The sequence below is a fragment of the Nerophis lumbriciformis genome, linkage group LG02 (genome assembly GCF_033978685.3).
Source record: "Nerophis lumbriciformis linkage group LG02, RoL_Nlum_v2.1, whole genome shotgun sequence".
In the NCBI taxonomy this organism is placed as follows: Eukaryota; Metazoa; Chordata; class Actinopteri; order Syngnathiformes; family Syngnathidae; genus Nerophis; species Nerophis lumbriciformis.
In genome coordinates this window covers 27,119,672-27,138,252 of record NC_084549.2, presented here as the reverse complement: position 1 = coordinate 27,138,252, position 18,581 = coordinate 27,119,672, and the positions used below count along the sequence as shown (strand labels likewise).

The window sequence follows — 18,581 nt, the reverse complement described above, 5'->3', positions numbered from 1 at the left end:
TACGCCCATGTGCAACCCCGAAAGGGACAAGCGGTAGAAATGGATGGATGGATAACATACATCCATAAACGTGGATGCATATGCAAAAGTGCAATATATTTATCTGTACAGTAATCTATTTATTTATATCTGCACCTTATTGCTCTTTTATCCTGCACTACAACGAGCTAATGCAACGAAATGTCGTTCTTATCTGTACTGTAAAGTTCAAATTTGAATGACAATAAAAGGAAGTCTAAGGCTTAAATTGGACCACAAACAAAATCTTGTTCCGGACCAACTTTTCTAATCTCCTATTTAAAAAATGGAAACCATTACTGTATTTCCTGTGACTTGAAGAAAGCAAAATTAAATTTTTGAAAAGGGGTTTTAATTTGGAAATTGCCTGTATTTCCGGTAGATTTTTTTTTTTAAACGAAGAAGGAGGAGGAGGACTAGACGGAGGCCAATGACACAGGAGCGACGTGGAAGATAACATGTCATGAGGATGTTTATAATGACTTTAGGAGACATGGAGGGACGTTACCTGAAATGAAACCGTGTAAGAATAAATTCCCCACATAGGTCGTCCTCATACCAGAAGTCGTCAAAATGGACGGAGGGTTGAGTATTACTTTGATATCGGTAGTAATGTTTGTCGGTTGTTTCCTGCTTGGAGTCGTACCTCTTTTGTTTAGACTTTCACAGGTAAGTTGCGTACTTTACAAAACATACTAGTAGTAGTAGTCTCTCTTAATGTGTGTTCTAAACACATGGATAGTAGGAGACGGAGTATTGTAATAGTCTAGACTAGTTGTGTGACCAAAACAAATGAGCACGTGCCATGCCCTTATTTGGTCATTTTAGCGGAATAAATGTTGGTTTTCAGTTTAGTTACATTGTAATATAAATGTGTGTTCCAGAAAAGCCTACATTTTGTCTCCATCCTGGGTGCAGGCTTCTTGTGTGGGACAGCCCTCGCCATCACCATCCCTGAAGGAGTGGGCTTGTTACAAGAGGCATGGACACATGAGCAAGGTCATTTGCAAGTTATGGTATTATTTTATCACCAGTGTTGGGTTAGTTACTGAAAAACAGTAACTAGTTATAGTTACTAGTTACTTCATTTCAAAAGTAACTCAGTTACTAACTCAGTTACTTACACCAAAAAGTAATGTGTTACTGTGAAAAGTAACTATTTAGTTACTTCTTTTTTTCTTCTTTTTTTTTAAAGCTCCAATTAATGCCCTTTTAGCCTTCATTTCAGTACTGTTATTGCACTGGAGAATAATACAATCTGTTGATCAAGTTGACATACATTTGTATCACTGAACTCTGCTAAGCAATGTGGTCTACATACAACACACAAAGACAAAGATATGTTACAAAGGCCAATTTGTTTCTCGCCAGAACAAATTGACAAAACTATTTTAAATAGCTGCAACATAACATACATAAGTAACAAACAGCATAATAACAACATAGCTGTAAAACAAGAAAGGCACACACTACATACATAAAGCCTAACCAGGCGTTTTCTCAAGGAATTCTGAAATAAAATCATGTCTGAAGCCCAGAACACTCTACACATTTCCCCACTTAGTTTAGAGAAAATGAAATATTAGCCTGGCCCACTAGTATCCCTCTTTAGGTTTGTGAACTTTATAGTCTAAACATTTAGAGTGATGTGATAATCAAACACTCTAAAAGTTTAAAATGAAAGAGTATATAAGAGAATTGACAGAGTGTGTGTACCTTCAGTGTGCAGTGCCTCATTAAAATCCAGCCGCTGTTGGAGGTGGAGGTGAGTTTGTGTCTCTTTACTAGCTTCGTCGAAGCATGTTGTTTTTGTCGCTGTTTCAGCATATTTGAAACTTACATTCAGCTAAAATGTTCTTTTCTTTGTGGTCGATAAAAGAAACGTACTGAAAATATCTCCATTTTAAGAAACTCTGCTTCGGGGTTCGCCATGACGTCTTGATAGTAGACACAGACACGCCCCCTCCCACACACACACACTCACACACACACTCACACACACGTACACACAGACAGCGCGCGGCGCGCCTCTTTTTTGTCGCCTCTTCAGCAGCGCTGCAACACTCAGATCTTCTCAGTTTCTAGCCGATACTACATAAAAAATAACGCAGTAACGCATCATGTAGTAACGGTAACGGAGTTACTGAATATAAAAAATAACGCGTTAGATTACTAGTTACCGCCGATAGTAACGGCGTTACAGTAACGCGTTACTTTGTAACGCGTTAGTCCCAACACTGTTTATCACCTGCTTTGTAGTTAACTGGGCTGGTCATGGTTAACGCCTTGCATGACAGCTTCTGCCGTCAGTTCAATGTGCCTGTATAAATGAGTGAATGTGATGTGTAATGTGACGCATCCATCCATTTTCTACCGCTTATTCCCTTTGGGGTCGCGGGGGGCGCTGGAGCCTATCTCAGCTACAATCGGGCGGAAGGCGGTGTACACCCTGGACAAGTCGCCACCTACTTTGGGTATAATTCCAGGTATAGTAAAGCGCTATATAAATACTCAGTGTTGTGCCGTCAGGGCCAGCAAGGCCTTCTCTGCTGGCCTAACATAACCAGAAATCATGATCATAATTATTCTAACCTACTCAGTGGCCTTGTGGTTAGAGTGTCCGCCCTGAGATCGGTAGGTTGTGAGTTCAAACCCTGGCTGAGTCATACCAAAGACTATAAAAATGCGACCCATTACCTCCCTGCTTGGCACTCAGCATCAAGGGTTGGAATTGGGGGTTAAATCACTAAAAAGTATTCCTGGGTGCGGCCACCGCTGCTGCCCACTGCTCCCCTCACCTCCCAGGAGGTGAACAAGGGGATGGGTCAAATGCAGAGGACAAATTTCACCACACCTAGTGTGTGTGTGACAATCATTGGTACTTTAACTTTAACTTAACTAATTAAAGATAAAAGCACTTTTTTTTATTTTCCCTAAATATCTAAAAGTATTCATATTCTCTTCATGTCATATTATGCTCCTTCCAGCGCTGTTAGTTTTAGGTTAAAGAGTTTTTATCCAATGAGAATTCAGCTAGCTTATGTTGCCATGCCATACGAAATCTGCCTAAAGACTTCAGAATCAATAATGCAGGTGTCTATGCGCTGTAAGTGAACGGACACAAACATTTGACAGACAGTTGCGATAGCCAATCAGATCACGAGTTGTTGTCAGTAAGGCCTTCTAGCTGGCCTAAGGCAGATATATAGTGATGTTATGAGCTACGTAACATAAGAACTCAATTACCCAGCATGCCACAGTAGTGAAGAGCACGTGCAGTAGCCCCGTTTAGGTTGTTGAATGTAGACATGCAGCGGGATGTTTTTGATGAGCACGCTGTGGAGTAAACTTTAAGAACTCTGCCAACACGCCTCGTCTGCGTCTTTTATGATTAGACAAGACAACACATATATTTGCAAGGCTATTTTCAAGAAGGATATTTAAAGAGAAACTACATCTTGTGAGACGATGTCGGCCAAACCCGAAAGCTAGCTCAGATGTTGATGAAATGTGAGTTCAGATACTTTATTTCTTTATTTTTTCACGTTTAATATGTTTTTTGCTATTTTAATTTTGGCAGTACCACATAAGATATGTTTTAATTGCTGATGCAGGTTTATTGATTTTTAAATGCTCCAGAAAATAACCACTTTTGTACAATGCCCAGTAGTGCGTAAATGGATTCCTGTATAGTATTTCTCCAGCAATGGTCATGTGGTGACATCAATTATGGTATTTTGAGAGGTAATCATTGAAGTCGGACATCACTGAAGGTCTAGGTGGGAAAATATGATAAATATAGACTATTTAACTTCTCCTTTTTTTCAGCTTCTTGCTCTCCTGCGAATACGACCTCAGCAGGAGCATCCCCCGCGCCTCAGTTGTACATCGGAGTATCATTAACGTTTGGCTTCACCTTCATGTTTGTGGTGGATCAACTAGGAAGTTACTTTTCCATGTGTGGCAAGTTGGCGTCTTACATTTTGCAGCACAGTCATATTTATTAGCTTTGTCCATGATGATATTATTTGTCATTTCAGGACAAACAACGCTAAACAGTGACGCCATCACAGCTACATTAGGGCTGGTAATTCATGCAGCAGGTACTGTAATATTTACTACTTTCTGTTAGCGTGTGTTTGCTCTCAGTGTACAACAACTCATTGTGATGGATTCAGTACACAAACGTAAAAGGAGACTTCATGTGACTCACCATGTGCGCATTAATCACTTCTTTCTAAAGCCTAGCCTTAGGAGTTCAGTTCCATTCATGTGCTTTGAAAAAATATATATAATAATTGGTTAGGGGTAAATACCATCATATATCACAAACATTACAAGTATTAGCATTGTTTGTTTGTTTGTATGTATGTTAGTGTGCAGGTTCTCTGTTTATGCAACGTTTCCAGGTGACAATGGGAAAGTCTACTGAAATTGCTTTTCAGTGCCCGAAAATGGAACAAAAGAGAGGGCTGTCCGGAGTTTCCCCACATGTAATGAATCGTAGGGCAGAGCCATGGCATTTTGAAAGCCGCCACACCTTAATAATCAGGGTCTTTTACATAAAAGCAAATTAAAGTAATACATTGTGTGAATTGATATTTACAGCTAATTATTTACACACTTTTGACTTGTGATGCACTGAAAATTTGGCCACCGAAAAACTTGATCAACGTAAGCAAGACGCACACGTTTGTCTGGAGCCTCTGCGGTAAGACTGAGGCTGACTTCCCTTACCCACCTTGTTCTAACAAGCCAGAGACTGTTTACGTTGGAGACCTGCTGGAGATATGGGTATATGGAAGTGGGGATTGTTGTAAGATTGGAAGACGGCTTCCCTTAAAATATCCCCCAAAAGAAGTGGGCGTGTCCTTGGCTGGCCTGGACGCAGGGCTTTTGCATGATGATTAGATAATCTGTTTTAGTCTGAATCCCTCTTGGATTGACAGTAAAATGAGCGAATCAGCGATCTTGAAATATAAAACACCATAATAGCCTTTTTCAATTTTCATTCCAGTTGATATGGAGAATTGTTCTGTCTTTTAAATGACGTTTTCTTTGTAAACATTTACCGTCTTTAATCTGTATTTAGGGACTGTATTCATGTTTAGAGAGTAGCTGAATGTTAGCAGCCCCTACTTCAAAGACCAGTATCCACCACTGTATACGGCCTGTCTTACATTGTACAATAATAACAATTATAAATATAGAGCAAAAAATATCTTAAGAAAGAATATGTTTAAAATGTATGTACATTTGTTAGAATATTTTAAAGTAGATATGTGCATCGTTGACTATTTATCAAATTATATGATGATGTCATATTTGCCACGCTCCCACCGCCACAAGTATATTGGCAAGCCGGGGGAAACCTGCGGTCTTACTAACTGTTGTAACATAATAGAGCATCGGTATCAGATTAATAGGCTGCTTGTATCAGACTCGGAATCAACTTTTTTAGCCAAATATGTTTTAACACACAATGAACTGAGATAGGCTCCAGCGCCCCCCGCGACCCCGAAGGGACTAAGCGGTAGAAAATGGATGGATGGATGGATGAATTTAACTTGGTAGACTGTGCCCTTTGTTCAATGCAAGAAACAAAGAAAAACGCAACAACTACAGTATGAGAGCGCACAATCAGTAAATGTATATCAATATTAATAAAATTATTACACAATTGCCTATGTATTTGATCATATTTTTACGTACAAATTAATGGATAACTTGTGTTCACAGTATTCTCATGAAATTATAAGTATTATCATAAGTTATTCTGCGATGAGGTGGCGATTTGTCCAGGGTGTACCCCGCCTACCGCTTGTCCCTAAAAGGGACAAGCGGTAGAAAACGGATGCCGATGGACCATAAGTTGTTCTCTCTAAACATAATCTACTTGTTAATTTCCTGTTAATAGTTGCTCACTTTCTGCTGTAACATGGTTCCATCTACACTTCTTTTAGGCACTTACGTCTTGGTGTTTAAAGATAGCTTAGTGGTTAGTTTTCCATTAGCATGCCTGCACCTGGCTTGCTCTTGATGTATCACATTTTTAGCCTCCACTGATAATGATACATGATAATGACACTAGAATACCTAGAAATGAATTGTATTTGCCACAATGGAGGTGATTATTATTGTTATTTTAGAGGTGCAGCTCCACACTGTATGGAGACATAAATAAATGCTAGCCCCTTGGCAGCCACAGGACTTAAAATAACTAGTGTCAGCCAGAAATGATTGGCGTTTGTGATTAGCATTTAAAGGCATCAATCAGCAATGGGGGATCAAGTACTTTTTCATAAAATCGGCTCTTGCTGATCAATCAGCACATCCCTAGTAAGTTACTCTGTTATGTAAATCCACACTTGATGGTTGAGCCGGCACTGGAGAGACAGATGTGTATAAAATAATTGTAAAGTCAGTATTTCATAATATTACCTTATTTGTCATCCTGAAATGCACCGTGCTTGATATTCTACTAGATATTTTGTTGTGAAATTTTATTAAAAGTTTTGATCAGCTGTCTACAACCCGCGTCCCTTCAGCCTCTTTGTTGTGGGTCGCTTCAGAGGGGATTTTTTTTAACATTACAGTGGGCGAAATGTGTAGTTTTGGAATGGGATCTATAATTTATGACTTACTGTAAGGGCGTGAATGTGTCTTGGATGATTGGACAAGTGTGTGCGCTGCGAGACATCAATTACTTGAGTGTGCGACCCTTGTGGTAGCTAACTATGAATGCATAAAAAAAGCAAAGGTTAGTTCTACTAGGACAGATTTTTCTTCCTGTAAAAAAAAAAAAATTAAAAATGTAAAAGCTGTGTTTTGTGTGTTTTGTAGCTCTTGACTACTGGTAGTTTTTTTGTGTTAAGCACACAAACATACCAAAAGATGCGTAAACTAACTGATTTGTTGCCTTGGGGGAGGTAGGGGCTCTCTGGGTGCTCCAAATGTGACGTGTTTGTGTATTGCAGCCGATGGATTCGCTCTGGGGGCAGTGGTGGCCACCGGCAAGGGGACTGTGCAAGTCATTGTGTTTTTTGCTGTGATACTACACAAGGTGAGAATTTTTGGAGTATTATGCTTAATTCCCACTCATGGGAAGTGAGTTATAGCCATAGATGACTGAATATATGACACTTCCTCTTTTTCATGGCACAATTGTTGAAAAAATTATAACAAGCGGATTACAATAAAACCGCAACAACTATTAATGATTCTGCTTCATTGATCACCTTTATTTTAAAGGGGTCATATTATGATTTTTCTACATTTAAGACACTTCTTTGTGGTCTACATAACCTGTAATGGTTTTTGCATAGATTGTTTTACAGACCAACTTTAAGCCGCTTTCTGACCGCCTCTTCAGGTTGAGCCGGTTTGTTGGCGTCCTTATTTAAGTGCCCCCACTTCAACTGTCTTCTCACAGTCAGCCATGTTGTAGTTGTTAGCGCTTCCATTTCGAGTCTACTGACAGCCTCTAGTTCTAACTCATATCTAACTTGTATCAGCGGAGGATGCATGTGTATGTACAAACCCCGTTTCCATATGAGTTGGGAATTACAAACGGAATACAATGATTTGCAAATCCTTTTCAACCCATATTCAATTGAATGCACTACAAAGACAAGATATTTGATGTTCAAACTCATAAACTTTATATTTTTTTTGCAAATAATAATTAACTTAGAATTTCATGGCTGCAACACGTGCCAAAGTAGTTGGGAAAGGGCATGTTCACCACTGTGTTACATCACCTTTTCTTTTAACAACACTCAGTAAACGATTGGGAACTGAGGAAACTAATTGTTGAAGCTTTGAAAGTGGAATTCTTTCCCATTCTTGTTTTATGTAGAGCTTCAGTCGTTCAACAGTCCGGGGTCTCCGCTGTCGTATTTTACGCTTCATAATGCTGAAGCATTATAGATGTTGCTTCAGAGATGTTGAAATCCCTACATTTCTTGCAATTGCACTTTGAGAAACGTTGTTCTTAAACTGTTTGACTATTTGCTCACGCAGTTGTGGACAAAGGGGTGTACCTCGCCCCATCCTTTCTTGTGAAAGACTGAGCATTTTTTGGGAAGCTGTTTTTATACCCAATCATGGCACCCACCTGTTCCCAATTAGCCTGCACACCTGTGGGATGTTCCAAATAAGTGTTTGATGAGCATTCCTCAACTTTATCAGTATTTATTGCCACCTTTCCCAACTTCTTTGTCACGTGTTGCTGGCATCAAATTCTAAATTAAATGATTATTTGCAAAAAAATAAATGTTTATCAGTTTGAACATCAAATATGTTGTCTTTGTAGCATATTCAACTGAATATGGGTTGAAAATGATTTGCAAATCATTGTATTCCGTTTATATTTACATCTAGCACAATTTCCCAACTCATATGAAAACGGTGTTTGTACAAGCCAGTCTGACCTACAACAAAAAGATGGATTAAAAAGAAGGAATTTATAGACTACGGCGTCGGACTTCAATGGTGGACTCGCACAAAGCTCTTTAGTTAAAACTTTATCTTAAATGGAGATAACCGATGACGTCGCCAGTGGGAAAAAAACTCACAAATGGGGCAAATTCCAAACAGCTCATTTGAGGAAGTATGAAGGAAGGCTAGATTGTTTTATAAATATCTCCGCCATGCCTCCATTGTTCGATTTCCAAATTTTCGGGACTTATGCAGATCCCAAATACGCAAAAACAGGTACCATCGGTTAAGAAATGTTGGTTTTGCATAATAGGTCCCCTTTAAAATTAGCATCATAACTTCTCTTGTTAATAATTTATCCAACATCTAAGAATTTTTTTTCAAGCTAGTCTCAGGTCACTGGTGTGGTTGAATGACAGGAAGAATATCTCAGACTGGCTTAATCATTTGGCACCACCTTTTGGTGTGCATGTATACATTTTCAGTTTAAAAGATACCATTTTTTTCATACAAAAATATTGTATCTAGGGTTGCACGATATAAACAAAAAAATTATATACATTTTGTCAGATGATAGCGCTTTAATACTACCCATATAGTGATAATGCATGTTGATACATTCTAGCTGTGTACCGCAAATTTGATGGCGAAAAGCGAACAAAGGTGTCCTCAAGGCACTGTAATGTCCTCGCTAGTGGCTAATGTCCCTCCACTGTGCAGCATCTTTTTTTGTGTGCAGCTTCTAAATCACTAATGCTTGCCTCCATAGCAGCAACTAAACTTTATTTCTTAGACTTAACATAGTCTCTGAAGGACAAGGAATAGCTAAACCAACTTCACTACACTCCGTAGGAGGATTAAAAAAAAGCATCACAAACCAGCTAGAGCGTATTGATACAAATATTGACAGTAATGATACAAAGTATGGTATCAGTATAAGGTCGATACTACAGTGATTAGATCAATATTTTTTACTATTAAAAAATAGTTTTTGTTATTGTTTACAAACTCAAGAAATATAAGCAATTAGTATTTTTTAATTTTGTTTATGTCATGACCGTTACGCCAGGTCATACCTTGTTTTGGTTTTGTGGGATTTTTCATGTGTTGGCTGTTTTGTGCCTGTTCAGCACTCGTATTTTGCTTCCACTTTTCTTATTCTGTGTGTGTTGCCTTTCAGTGACTATATTTTCCTGCCTGAGCACTGTTTCCCTCACCTGCTCTTTATTAGCCATCAGTGGACTCACCTGTCCCTGATGGCTAATCAAGAGGGTTTATATGCCAGCTTCAGCTGCCTCTTGCTGCCGTAACATTGTTTCACGTTTCTTTTTCGTTGGTATGCATTCATTGCTCAGTATTTGGTATTGCTCGCTTTGCCTTACAGCTTCCCTGTGATTTCTGTGCACTTCCCTGCTGCACTCTATTCTTGTATTTTTTAACATTAAATACTTTTCTTGCCTGCACGTTAAAAAGTTAAAGTACCCATGATTGTCACACGCACACTAGGTGTGGCGAAATTATCCTCTGCATTTGACCCATCACCCTTGATCACCCCCTGGGAGGTGAGGGAAGCAGTGAGCAGCAGCGGTGGCCGCGCCCGAGAATCATTTTTGGTGATTTAACCACCACTTCCAACCCTCGATGCTGAGTGCCAAGCAGGGAGGTAATGGGTCCCATTTTTATAGTCTTTGGTATGACTCGGCTGGGGTTTGAACTCACAACCTACCGATCTCAGGGCATCTCCTGTTTCTGCATCTTGGGGGCAACAACTTCCGCAACAATTTGAAACCGTAACAGTTAATTTATTTTGCACGTTACTATAAATGCTGTATGTAAAAAAAAACGAAACATTTAATAACTTAAATATTAATTGATATTCTACAACGCCATCATGTGTTTTTGTTGCATTACAGTTGTGATCAAAATCTGAAAATTATAAGTATGAACATTAGTATGCCCAAATACTGACTGTCCCTGTGACTAATTGGTATTGGATCTATAACCACATTTGTAGTATCATCCAAAACTAACGTGAAGTATTCAAACTTCAGAATAAGTTATTATTACATTTTAATATAAGTGTACTGTTGATACAACCATGTTGCCACAGAAAGTAACCAGCTATTAACAGTAATTTAGCAAGTAGATTAATAATAGTTTTGAGAAAATCTTACAACCGTAAAAGACGCTATATGTTATTTTATACGCCAGCAGCTAAATTAGAAGCCTCTGTAACCTGTTTTGAAATGGTTGTATTATTTATTTACCAAATAATATATCATGGTATGTGTCGTTTTCGCAGGAGGATGCAATATTTACTGCGATGTAGACTTTAGGCCATATTGCCCATCCCTGTTGAGTAGATATCCTGATGATCAAATGGTTCTGGTAAATTGTAGTTGAATTTATATTTTTATGAACTGCCATTGTTGTGCATTTTTATTAAAGTGCTTTTAGTAGGAACTCTTCCTTGTCCGAGATTGGCCAATTCATGCCTCCCAGTATTGTGGAATGCAGCAGAACACAAATATCCATGGAAGCAATACCTAAAAATATGTCCTCCTTGTTTCCAAGGCCCCTGCAGCTTTTGGTTTAGTTGCCTTCCTGATGCACGCAGGCCTGGAAAATAAATCCATCCAAGGACATTTGTTGGCCTTTTCAGCTGCAGCACCAGTAGTTGCCATGGCCACATACTTCACATTGCATGCGGTAAGAAAGAACAAAGCAGTCGTCCCCTGTCAGACTAGACTGCTGCATTGATTGCAAATGTCTTTGTATCTCCAGTCTTACACTTCCTCTCAAAACCAGCTCAGTGCAACCGGGGTGGGAATGCTCTTCTCTGCTGGGACGTTCCTTTTTGTGGCCACTGTGCACGTTCTGCCTGAGATCATTAGCAGGAGCAGTAGTCATGGTTGGACAGGCCAACACTCCAGTCACCTCCAACAGCAGCAGCGCCACCTTGGGCTTCAGGAGAGCTTCACTCTTGTTCTCGGTGTGGGCCTTCCTGTGATGCTTGCTCTGGGGCTTCACGACGACTGACAAGGTCTTCCTCTACGTTTGCATGCTGAGACATGCGGTCACCATGCCAAAGAAATAAATATATGGAGGACTATATCAACAGGTAATACATCACTGCATATCAGCAACCTCTGACAAATGTACTAAGCAGCACACGAGAACCTGTTAGGGTGCTTACTACTGCACGGTACCGGCTTGGTTCTTCTAATGCAGGAAATAGCAAAAAAAAAACATGAATCATTGAATGCATCAGCTAGAACAAGACATGCTAACAAACATTAATGGAGGAGAATGTGTGTCATGTGTTTACTTCTGTGCATGTTAATGTTAGTCCAAAGGAGACTAAGAACCACAAGAAAACAAGCCGCTGCAGCCAGTGGGCACTCTGGAGTATAATGCCGGTACAGCAACAGGGTAAGCTAACGTTAGTATGCACTTTGTGTGAGTTTTTATGCAATATTACAATGACGGGTTGAAGACTAATCTGTTCAACCAATCAGTGACCAGTAGTGGTATTTCGTCACACTTATGGACTCTGCATTGCAGCCATGCTAACCAGGTAATGACAATTGTAAGTGTCTAATGTGAGTAGAGCTGTGTGGAGTCAATACCAGGCAAAGGTTATTAAACCACTTGTTCCAGCAGTTTTGCAGAGTAGGGATTGTATTGTTCAATTTGTATGAATAAATTCATATTTTTCAGATTAAATACCTTGCCATTCTCCCGTGTATGTGTTCCTACCAACTCTGCCTGTCCTCTTTTATCTGTAAGAGAAAAGGGTGTTGGTCTACGTAGGTCCTCACGCTGGCTAGCTAAAATGTGACTAATGAATGACTGTTTGTAAGAGAAAGTAGTGATGAATTAAGCGCACCAGACAGCAGGCTGACTGTAGAGAACAGTATTTATGTACTATGTAGCCTACCTATATGGTTGGTACCCTACAAATTATTTTAATATAAAAACACCACTGTAAGTGCATGGAGCTGATGTCATGACATCATTGCTTCTTTGTCTTTAGTGTTTGCAATGTGAAAAGTTAATACAGTCATAGAGACATGCTGCACATGTTCTTTCAATGAATGTGAATGTGTTGCACAAAGGCTCTCCTAGTTTGTATTTGCTTGTTGCTCAGCCTTTAAAGTGAATTACCTGCATGACATGATGATTAAAAAACAGTTTACCTTTGTTAACGTGATCTCAGTGAAACGTCCCATTGGGTACAGTCATTGTGGATTACAACATCTTTTCATGCAGCGTATTCACACGGTCTTAAAATGTCTTCCAAAGTTTGAAATCCAACAATTTGCATTTAAGGCCTTAAGTCTAGAATTCTCCTAAAATCTCATAAAAGGTCTTAAGAACGATTTTGAAAGGTCTTAAATATCTATTGACAATACTTTTATTGAAAACATGCATAAACTTCCGTCTTGCTTTTAAATATTTCTATTTTTGTGTACTCTATAACATAACTACAAAACGGAAGTAAAGTAGGCTACCTGTGCTGCCTGGTCAAAATATTTATTGCGCACTACCAGCTAGTGTGTGCTGTGCATGCGTTGTTACATCTTAGCATAGCAGCGGAGAAAACGTAATAAAAGCACAAGCCAAGCCGAATTCATCCATCCATCCATTTTCTACCGCTTGTCCCTCTCGGGGTCACGGGGGGGTGCTGGAGCCTATCCCAGCTGCATTTGGGGGGAAGGCGGGGTACACACTGGACAAGTCGCCATCTCATCACAGGGCCAACACATATAGACAACATTCACACTCACAGTCACACACTTGGGCCAATTTAGTGTTGCCAGTCAACCTATCCTACTTGCATATAATGGGTAAGTGCAAGTTCAATGATTTGTGGCTCCAGATCGATCAATTTAATGCATGTTTGAAGCCAGTGGATGGAAACCTATAAAATGTTTAGGACCCGGATGTGGAGCCATCGAAGAGGGAAGCGTTTGTAAACATTGCGGTGAAAGTAAATGGAATGATAATGTAACAGTCCAAATCTGGGATAAGTCTGTGTCAAAAGAAGCTGAAACGCCACAAACACTTGCACATCTATACAAGGATATAAAAGTTAACCATTTAGCATTAGCAGATATGCTAACAGTCCCTTTCACAGATCATATATTATGCTTTCCTCTAACATTGCTGACATTCTGGTTGTTGTTACATGAAAACATTTGATATGAAGCACACTGCGCGTTTAGCAAGAAAACACTTCTATGGCAAATCTGTTAAATGGCTGTTCTGATGTTTGCTAATAATTTTTAAAATTAGTTTACAATAGAGAGGCTTCTGGAGCATTTAGTGAAAGAAAGAAAGAGCAGTGAATGAATTCATATACTTACAATTCATACTGGCCCTGTGATTTTCCTTAATGTCTTTGTACTTTTTCGGTGGCGTGGCGAAATTGGTAGAGTGGCCGTGCCAGCAATCGGAGGGTTGCTGGTTACTGGGGTTCAATCCCCACCTTCTACCATCCTAGTCACGTCCGTTGTGTCCTTGGGCAAGACACTTCACCCCTTGCTCCTGATGGCTGCTGGTTAGCGCCTTGCATGGCAGCTCCCGCCATCAGTGTGTGAATGGGTAAATGTGGAAATACTGTCAAAGCGCTTTGAGTACCTTGAAGGTAGAAAAGCGCTATACAAGTATAACCCATCCATCCATCCATTTTCTACCGCTTATTCCCTTTTGGGGTCGCGGGGGGCGCTGGAGCCTATCTCAGCTACAATCGGGCGGAAGGCGGGGTACACCCTGGACAAGTCGCCACCTCATCGCAGGGCCAACACAGATAGACAGACAACATTCACACTCACATTCACACACTAGGGCCAATTTAGTGTTGCCAATCAACCTATCCCCAGGTGCATGTTTTTGGAAGTGGGAGGAAGCCGGAGTACCCGGAGGGAACCCACGCAGTCACGGGGAGAACATGCAAACTCCACACAGAAAGATCCCGAGCCCGGGATTGAACCCAAGACTACTCAGGACCTTCGTATTGTGAGGCAGATGCACTAACCCCTCTTCCACCGTGCTGCCCTACAAGTATAACCCATTTATCATTTTGTCTGTATGGATGTAAAATGGTCTTAAATTATATTCATTATGGTCTTTGAAAAAATCCTAAATTTGACTTGTTGAAACCGGCAGAGACTGTCCATGGGTGTTGCACTTGGTGTATTGTTTCCTTTACACAAGGAAAAAAGGGCGCTCATATGTTGCCTTGAATCAGGCTTTTTCTTTATATCTCTTAAAAGTATTAGGGGGAAACGGTCACATAGGTGCTCCTCAAAAAATTAGACAATGACTAAAAAGTTTATTCCATTTCAAAAGTGAAACTTGCATATTATATACACATTCATTACTCTCAGACTCATATATTTCAAATGTTTATTTACATTTTGATGATTATTACTGAAAAAAAATCCTAAATTCAGTATCCCAAAAATGTGATTATTACTTATGAGCAACAGAAGAAAGAAGGATTTTAGAAATGTTGTACTGAAAAATATAAACATGTACAGTCCTCAAAACCTACATAGCACAGTTTGAAACCTGTACTTTAGATTACTGTATTAGCTAGCTAACTAGTTGTTACACTGTTAACTTGATGCTAGCAAAATTAATGTTGACAAATACATAATTTCATGCTTCTTAACTCTCATAAAACAGAGGCTGACTTTTGTACTTTCACTACATTTTTGCTGTGTTCTGGTCACAATTTTTTTTTTTTAATTTACTCCATTATTCATGATATTTCTGTTAAATTTTAATAAATAAATAAATAATAAATAATAAATGGGTTGTACTTGTATAGCGCTTTTCTACCTTCAAGGTACTCAAAGCGCTTTGACACTACTTCCACATTTACCCATTCACACACACATTCACACACTGATGGAGGGAGCTGCCATGCAAGGCGCTAACCAGCACCCATCAGGAGCAAGGGTGAAGTGTCTTGCTCAGGACACAACGGACATGACGATGTCCAATTTCTTTCACAGAACATTACAAAAAACATTACATGTTTGGTATTTTTATTTAAGGCAAAAGTTGATTGAAAGATTTGAGCAAATAAAGGTTTTATGCCATTTGAAAAATGAATAACATTTATGTTCTGTTTGGGGTATTGTTGAATGACTGCCAGTTTATCGTAATGCTGTAAAAAATTTGACGTTGAAATAATAATAAAAAAATAACAGGAAAAATCATGTATAATGGAGCAATACAACAATGATTATCCAAAAGACAGCAAACATTAACTAACGGGACAAAGTCATAATTTGTCCCCTAGGGGTTAAAAAACATGGAATTATGTATTTGTCAGCTTGTCAATGAAATACAGTTCTACCTTCTTGACCTCCCACCCCTTCAAAAAAACCATCTTCGAGATCAGTGTTTTTCAACCTTTTTTGAGCCAAGGCACATTTTTTGCGTTGAAAAAATCCGGAGGCGCACCACCAGCAGAAATCATAAAAAAATCATTAAAAAATGAAACTCAGTTGACGAAAAAGTCGTTGTCGCAATTGTTGGATATGACTTTAAACCATAACCAACCATGCATCACTATAGCTCTTGTCTCAAAGTAGGTGTGCTGTCACGACCTGTCACATCACGCTGTGACTTATTTTGAGTTTTTTGCTGTTTTCCTGTGTGTAGTGTTTTAGTTCTTGTCTTGCGCTCCTATTTTGGTGGATTTTTCTCTTTTTTTGGTATTTTCCTGTAGCAGTTTCATGTCTTCCTTTGAGCGATATTTCCCGCATCTACTTTGTTTTAGCAATCAAGAATATTTCAGTTGTTTTTATCCTTCTTTGTCGGGACATTGTTGATTGAGATGTTCGGATGTACATTGTGGACGCCGTCTTTGCTCCACTGTAAGTCTTTGCTGTCGTCCAGCATTCTGTTTTTGTTTACTTTGTAGCCAGTTCAGTTTTAATTTCATTCTGCATAGCCTTCCCTAAGCGTCAATGCCTTTTCGTACGGGCACTCACCTTTTCTTAAATTTTTGGTTTAAGCACTAGACACCTTTTTACCTGCACGCTGCCGTTGCTGTTTCCGACATCTACAAAGCAATTAGCTACCGGCTGCCACCTACTGATATGGAAGAGTATTACACGGTTACTCTGCCGAGCTCTAGACAGCACCGACACTCAACAACAACACATAATTTGCAGACTATAATTACTGGTTTGCAAAAAATATTTTTAACCCAAATAGGTGAAATTAGATAATCTCCCACGGCACACCAGACTGTATCTCACGGCACAGTGGTTGAAAAACACTGTTCTAGATGATGTTGGTTGTCACAGTGTGTCAGCATGTGTGTGTTCAAAGGCATTAATGATTCATACGGATCCAAACAAGCACATTTGTGAGGTCAGAGGTCATGGAAGTTTAAAGGTGTTTGATGGACCTTGCTTGTTGTTTCAGAGGTTCAAGCGGCTAATGGAGGCGGCCAGCTGAGCTTCCTGAGCCATGTGAGCAAAAGAGCGACTTTGCGTCTGCTGTCTCACCCGCTCCCTCAAGTTAAAAGATGCCAACGCCAGCTTGTGCGCCTCCTGCTGGGTGTGCTCTCGCTCTTCGCGTAGCCTCTCGCGCCTCCATTCCTTCACGGCGATGCTTCCCTCCCTGACCCTCCTCGCCACCTCCTCCTCTCGCTGCACGTTCTCTCTGAGCCTCTGGTGGCGGAGCTGCCTGTCTGTGTTGTGCTGATGCGTCTGCTGGGCTCTCCTCCTGTGTTGGCCACACGCGTGCTCTGTGGCCCTCAGCGTGCGTTGCTGACTCAGCTTGAACAGGAGGTGCTTGTGTGTGAGCTGCTGGATGCTCTGCAGCTTGGCCCTCAGTCGGGCTCTCTGGAGCCGCTTCTCCTCCTGGGCCGCTCGCTCCCACAGCTCCTTCAGCATGGCCTCCAAGTGGCGGCCGTGTTTCTCACAAGTGCGCTGCATCTTCCTCTCCAGCGCATCTCTCAAACGTGACTCGCCTTCCTCCACCCGATGTGCTACTTGTTGTTTGAGGAGGAGGTGGTGCAGCAGCTCCCTGCTATTCTTTTCCTGCAGACGCTTCTTCTCCTTCCTCTCCAACAGGAGTTTACTCCTCCTTGCTTTCTGCTCCCTCTCCATTTCCACCTGTTTCTCCCTCTCTCGATGCCTGTTCTCCACCTCCTCGATGTTTCTCAGCAGTCTCTCTTGGTAGCATCTCCTCCCCTCCGCCTCCCTCTGTGCAGTTGCAGTCTTTCCTCTACGTTGAGCCTCCACCTGCTCCTTCAGCCTCCTCCAGCGCTCCTCCTGCAGCATCACCTCCTGCTTGAGTTGCCCTACTCTTTCTTCTTCCCGGTGCAATCTCAGCCTCCTGCGGGCCTCCAGCTCCTCATGCCAGCGCTGCATGCTTTGCATCAGCTTTTTCCTCCTCCTTTTCTCAACCTGCACCCTCCGGGCCTCCTCCTGACTGCGGGCCTCGTCTCGCTCCTCTTCCTCCTGCTGCATATTACTCATGCGGTCCTCCTCCAGCTGGTGCCTCAACAACATGAGAGCAGCGATCTTGCGGTCTGTCTGTGATATCGGGACACACATCTCCCTTTTGATGTCTTCAATTAGCTTCCGTAGCTTGACATCGATAGCAGGAGAGTGTCTGAGGTCTCCTAGGCTGCAGATGGTGCTCCTGTCTGCAGCAGAGCAGGATGTCTTGCTCACACATTTCTCCTTCAAACACAGGTCTGCATATGGAATATCGTCCACAGCAGGCTCCTGCTTCAGCTTGGTGTCATGTCGCTTTCCCGGCCTCGGGACTTTCTTAGCGCTCGGCCACCTGGCAGCCTGCTGGATAATCCTCTCCCTCTCATCCCGGCACATTCGCAACAACTTGCTTCTCTCATTTTCGTACGATTCATGCATCACTCTCACCGCCTCCAAAGGCACGCCGCGCCGCTCAGACAGTAAATTGTTCAGGGATTTCACGAGTAGATCAACAGGTTTGATGCCCAGCCGTGCACAGGACTCCAATGAGCGGGGACTGGTTAAAACATACCTGCTTTTGTCCGCTGCAGCGGAGTCAAAATTGTTTAGATCTAAGTGAGGTGCAGGTGAAGAAGACCTCCACTCCCCCAT

General features: G+C 41.0%; 2 protein-coding genes across 2 annotated transcripts; one reads left to right on the top strand and one right to left on the bottom strand.

The window, feature by feature from the left end:
• Positions 1–406: 406 nt before the first annotated feature.
• LOC133606228 (zinc transporter ZIP9) lies at positions 407–12,228 on the top strand. Its single transcript, XM_061959912.1, has 7 exons — positions 407–687; positions 903–1,017; positions 3,847–3,981; positions 4,059–4,121; positions 6,996–7,081; positions 11,032–11,166; positions 11,242–12,228. The coding sequence occupies exons 1-7, from the start codon at positions 592–594 to the stop codon at positions 11,494–11,496; spliced, it is 885 nt and encodes a 294-aa protein (XP_061815896.1). The 5' UTR covers positions 407–591; the 3' UTR covers positions 11,497–12,228.
• A 2,683-nt stretch (positions 12,229–14,911) lies between these two features.
• LOC133607170 (uncharacterized) lies at positions 14,912–18,581 on the bottom strand. Its single transcript, XM_061961660.1, has one exon. It carries the CDS (start codon positions 18,579–18,581, stop codon positions 16,905–16,907), a length of 1,677 nt encoding a protein of 558 aa, XP_061817644.1. The 3' UTR covers positions 14,912–16,904.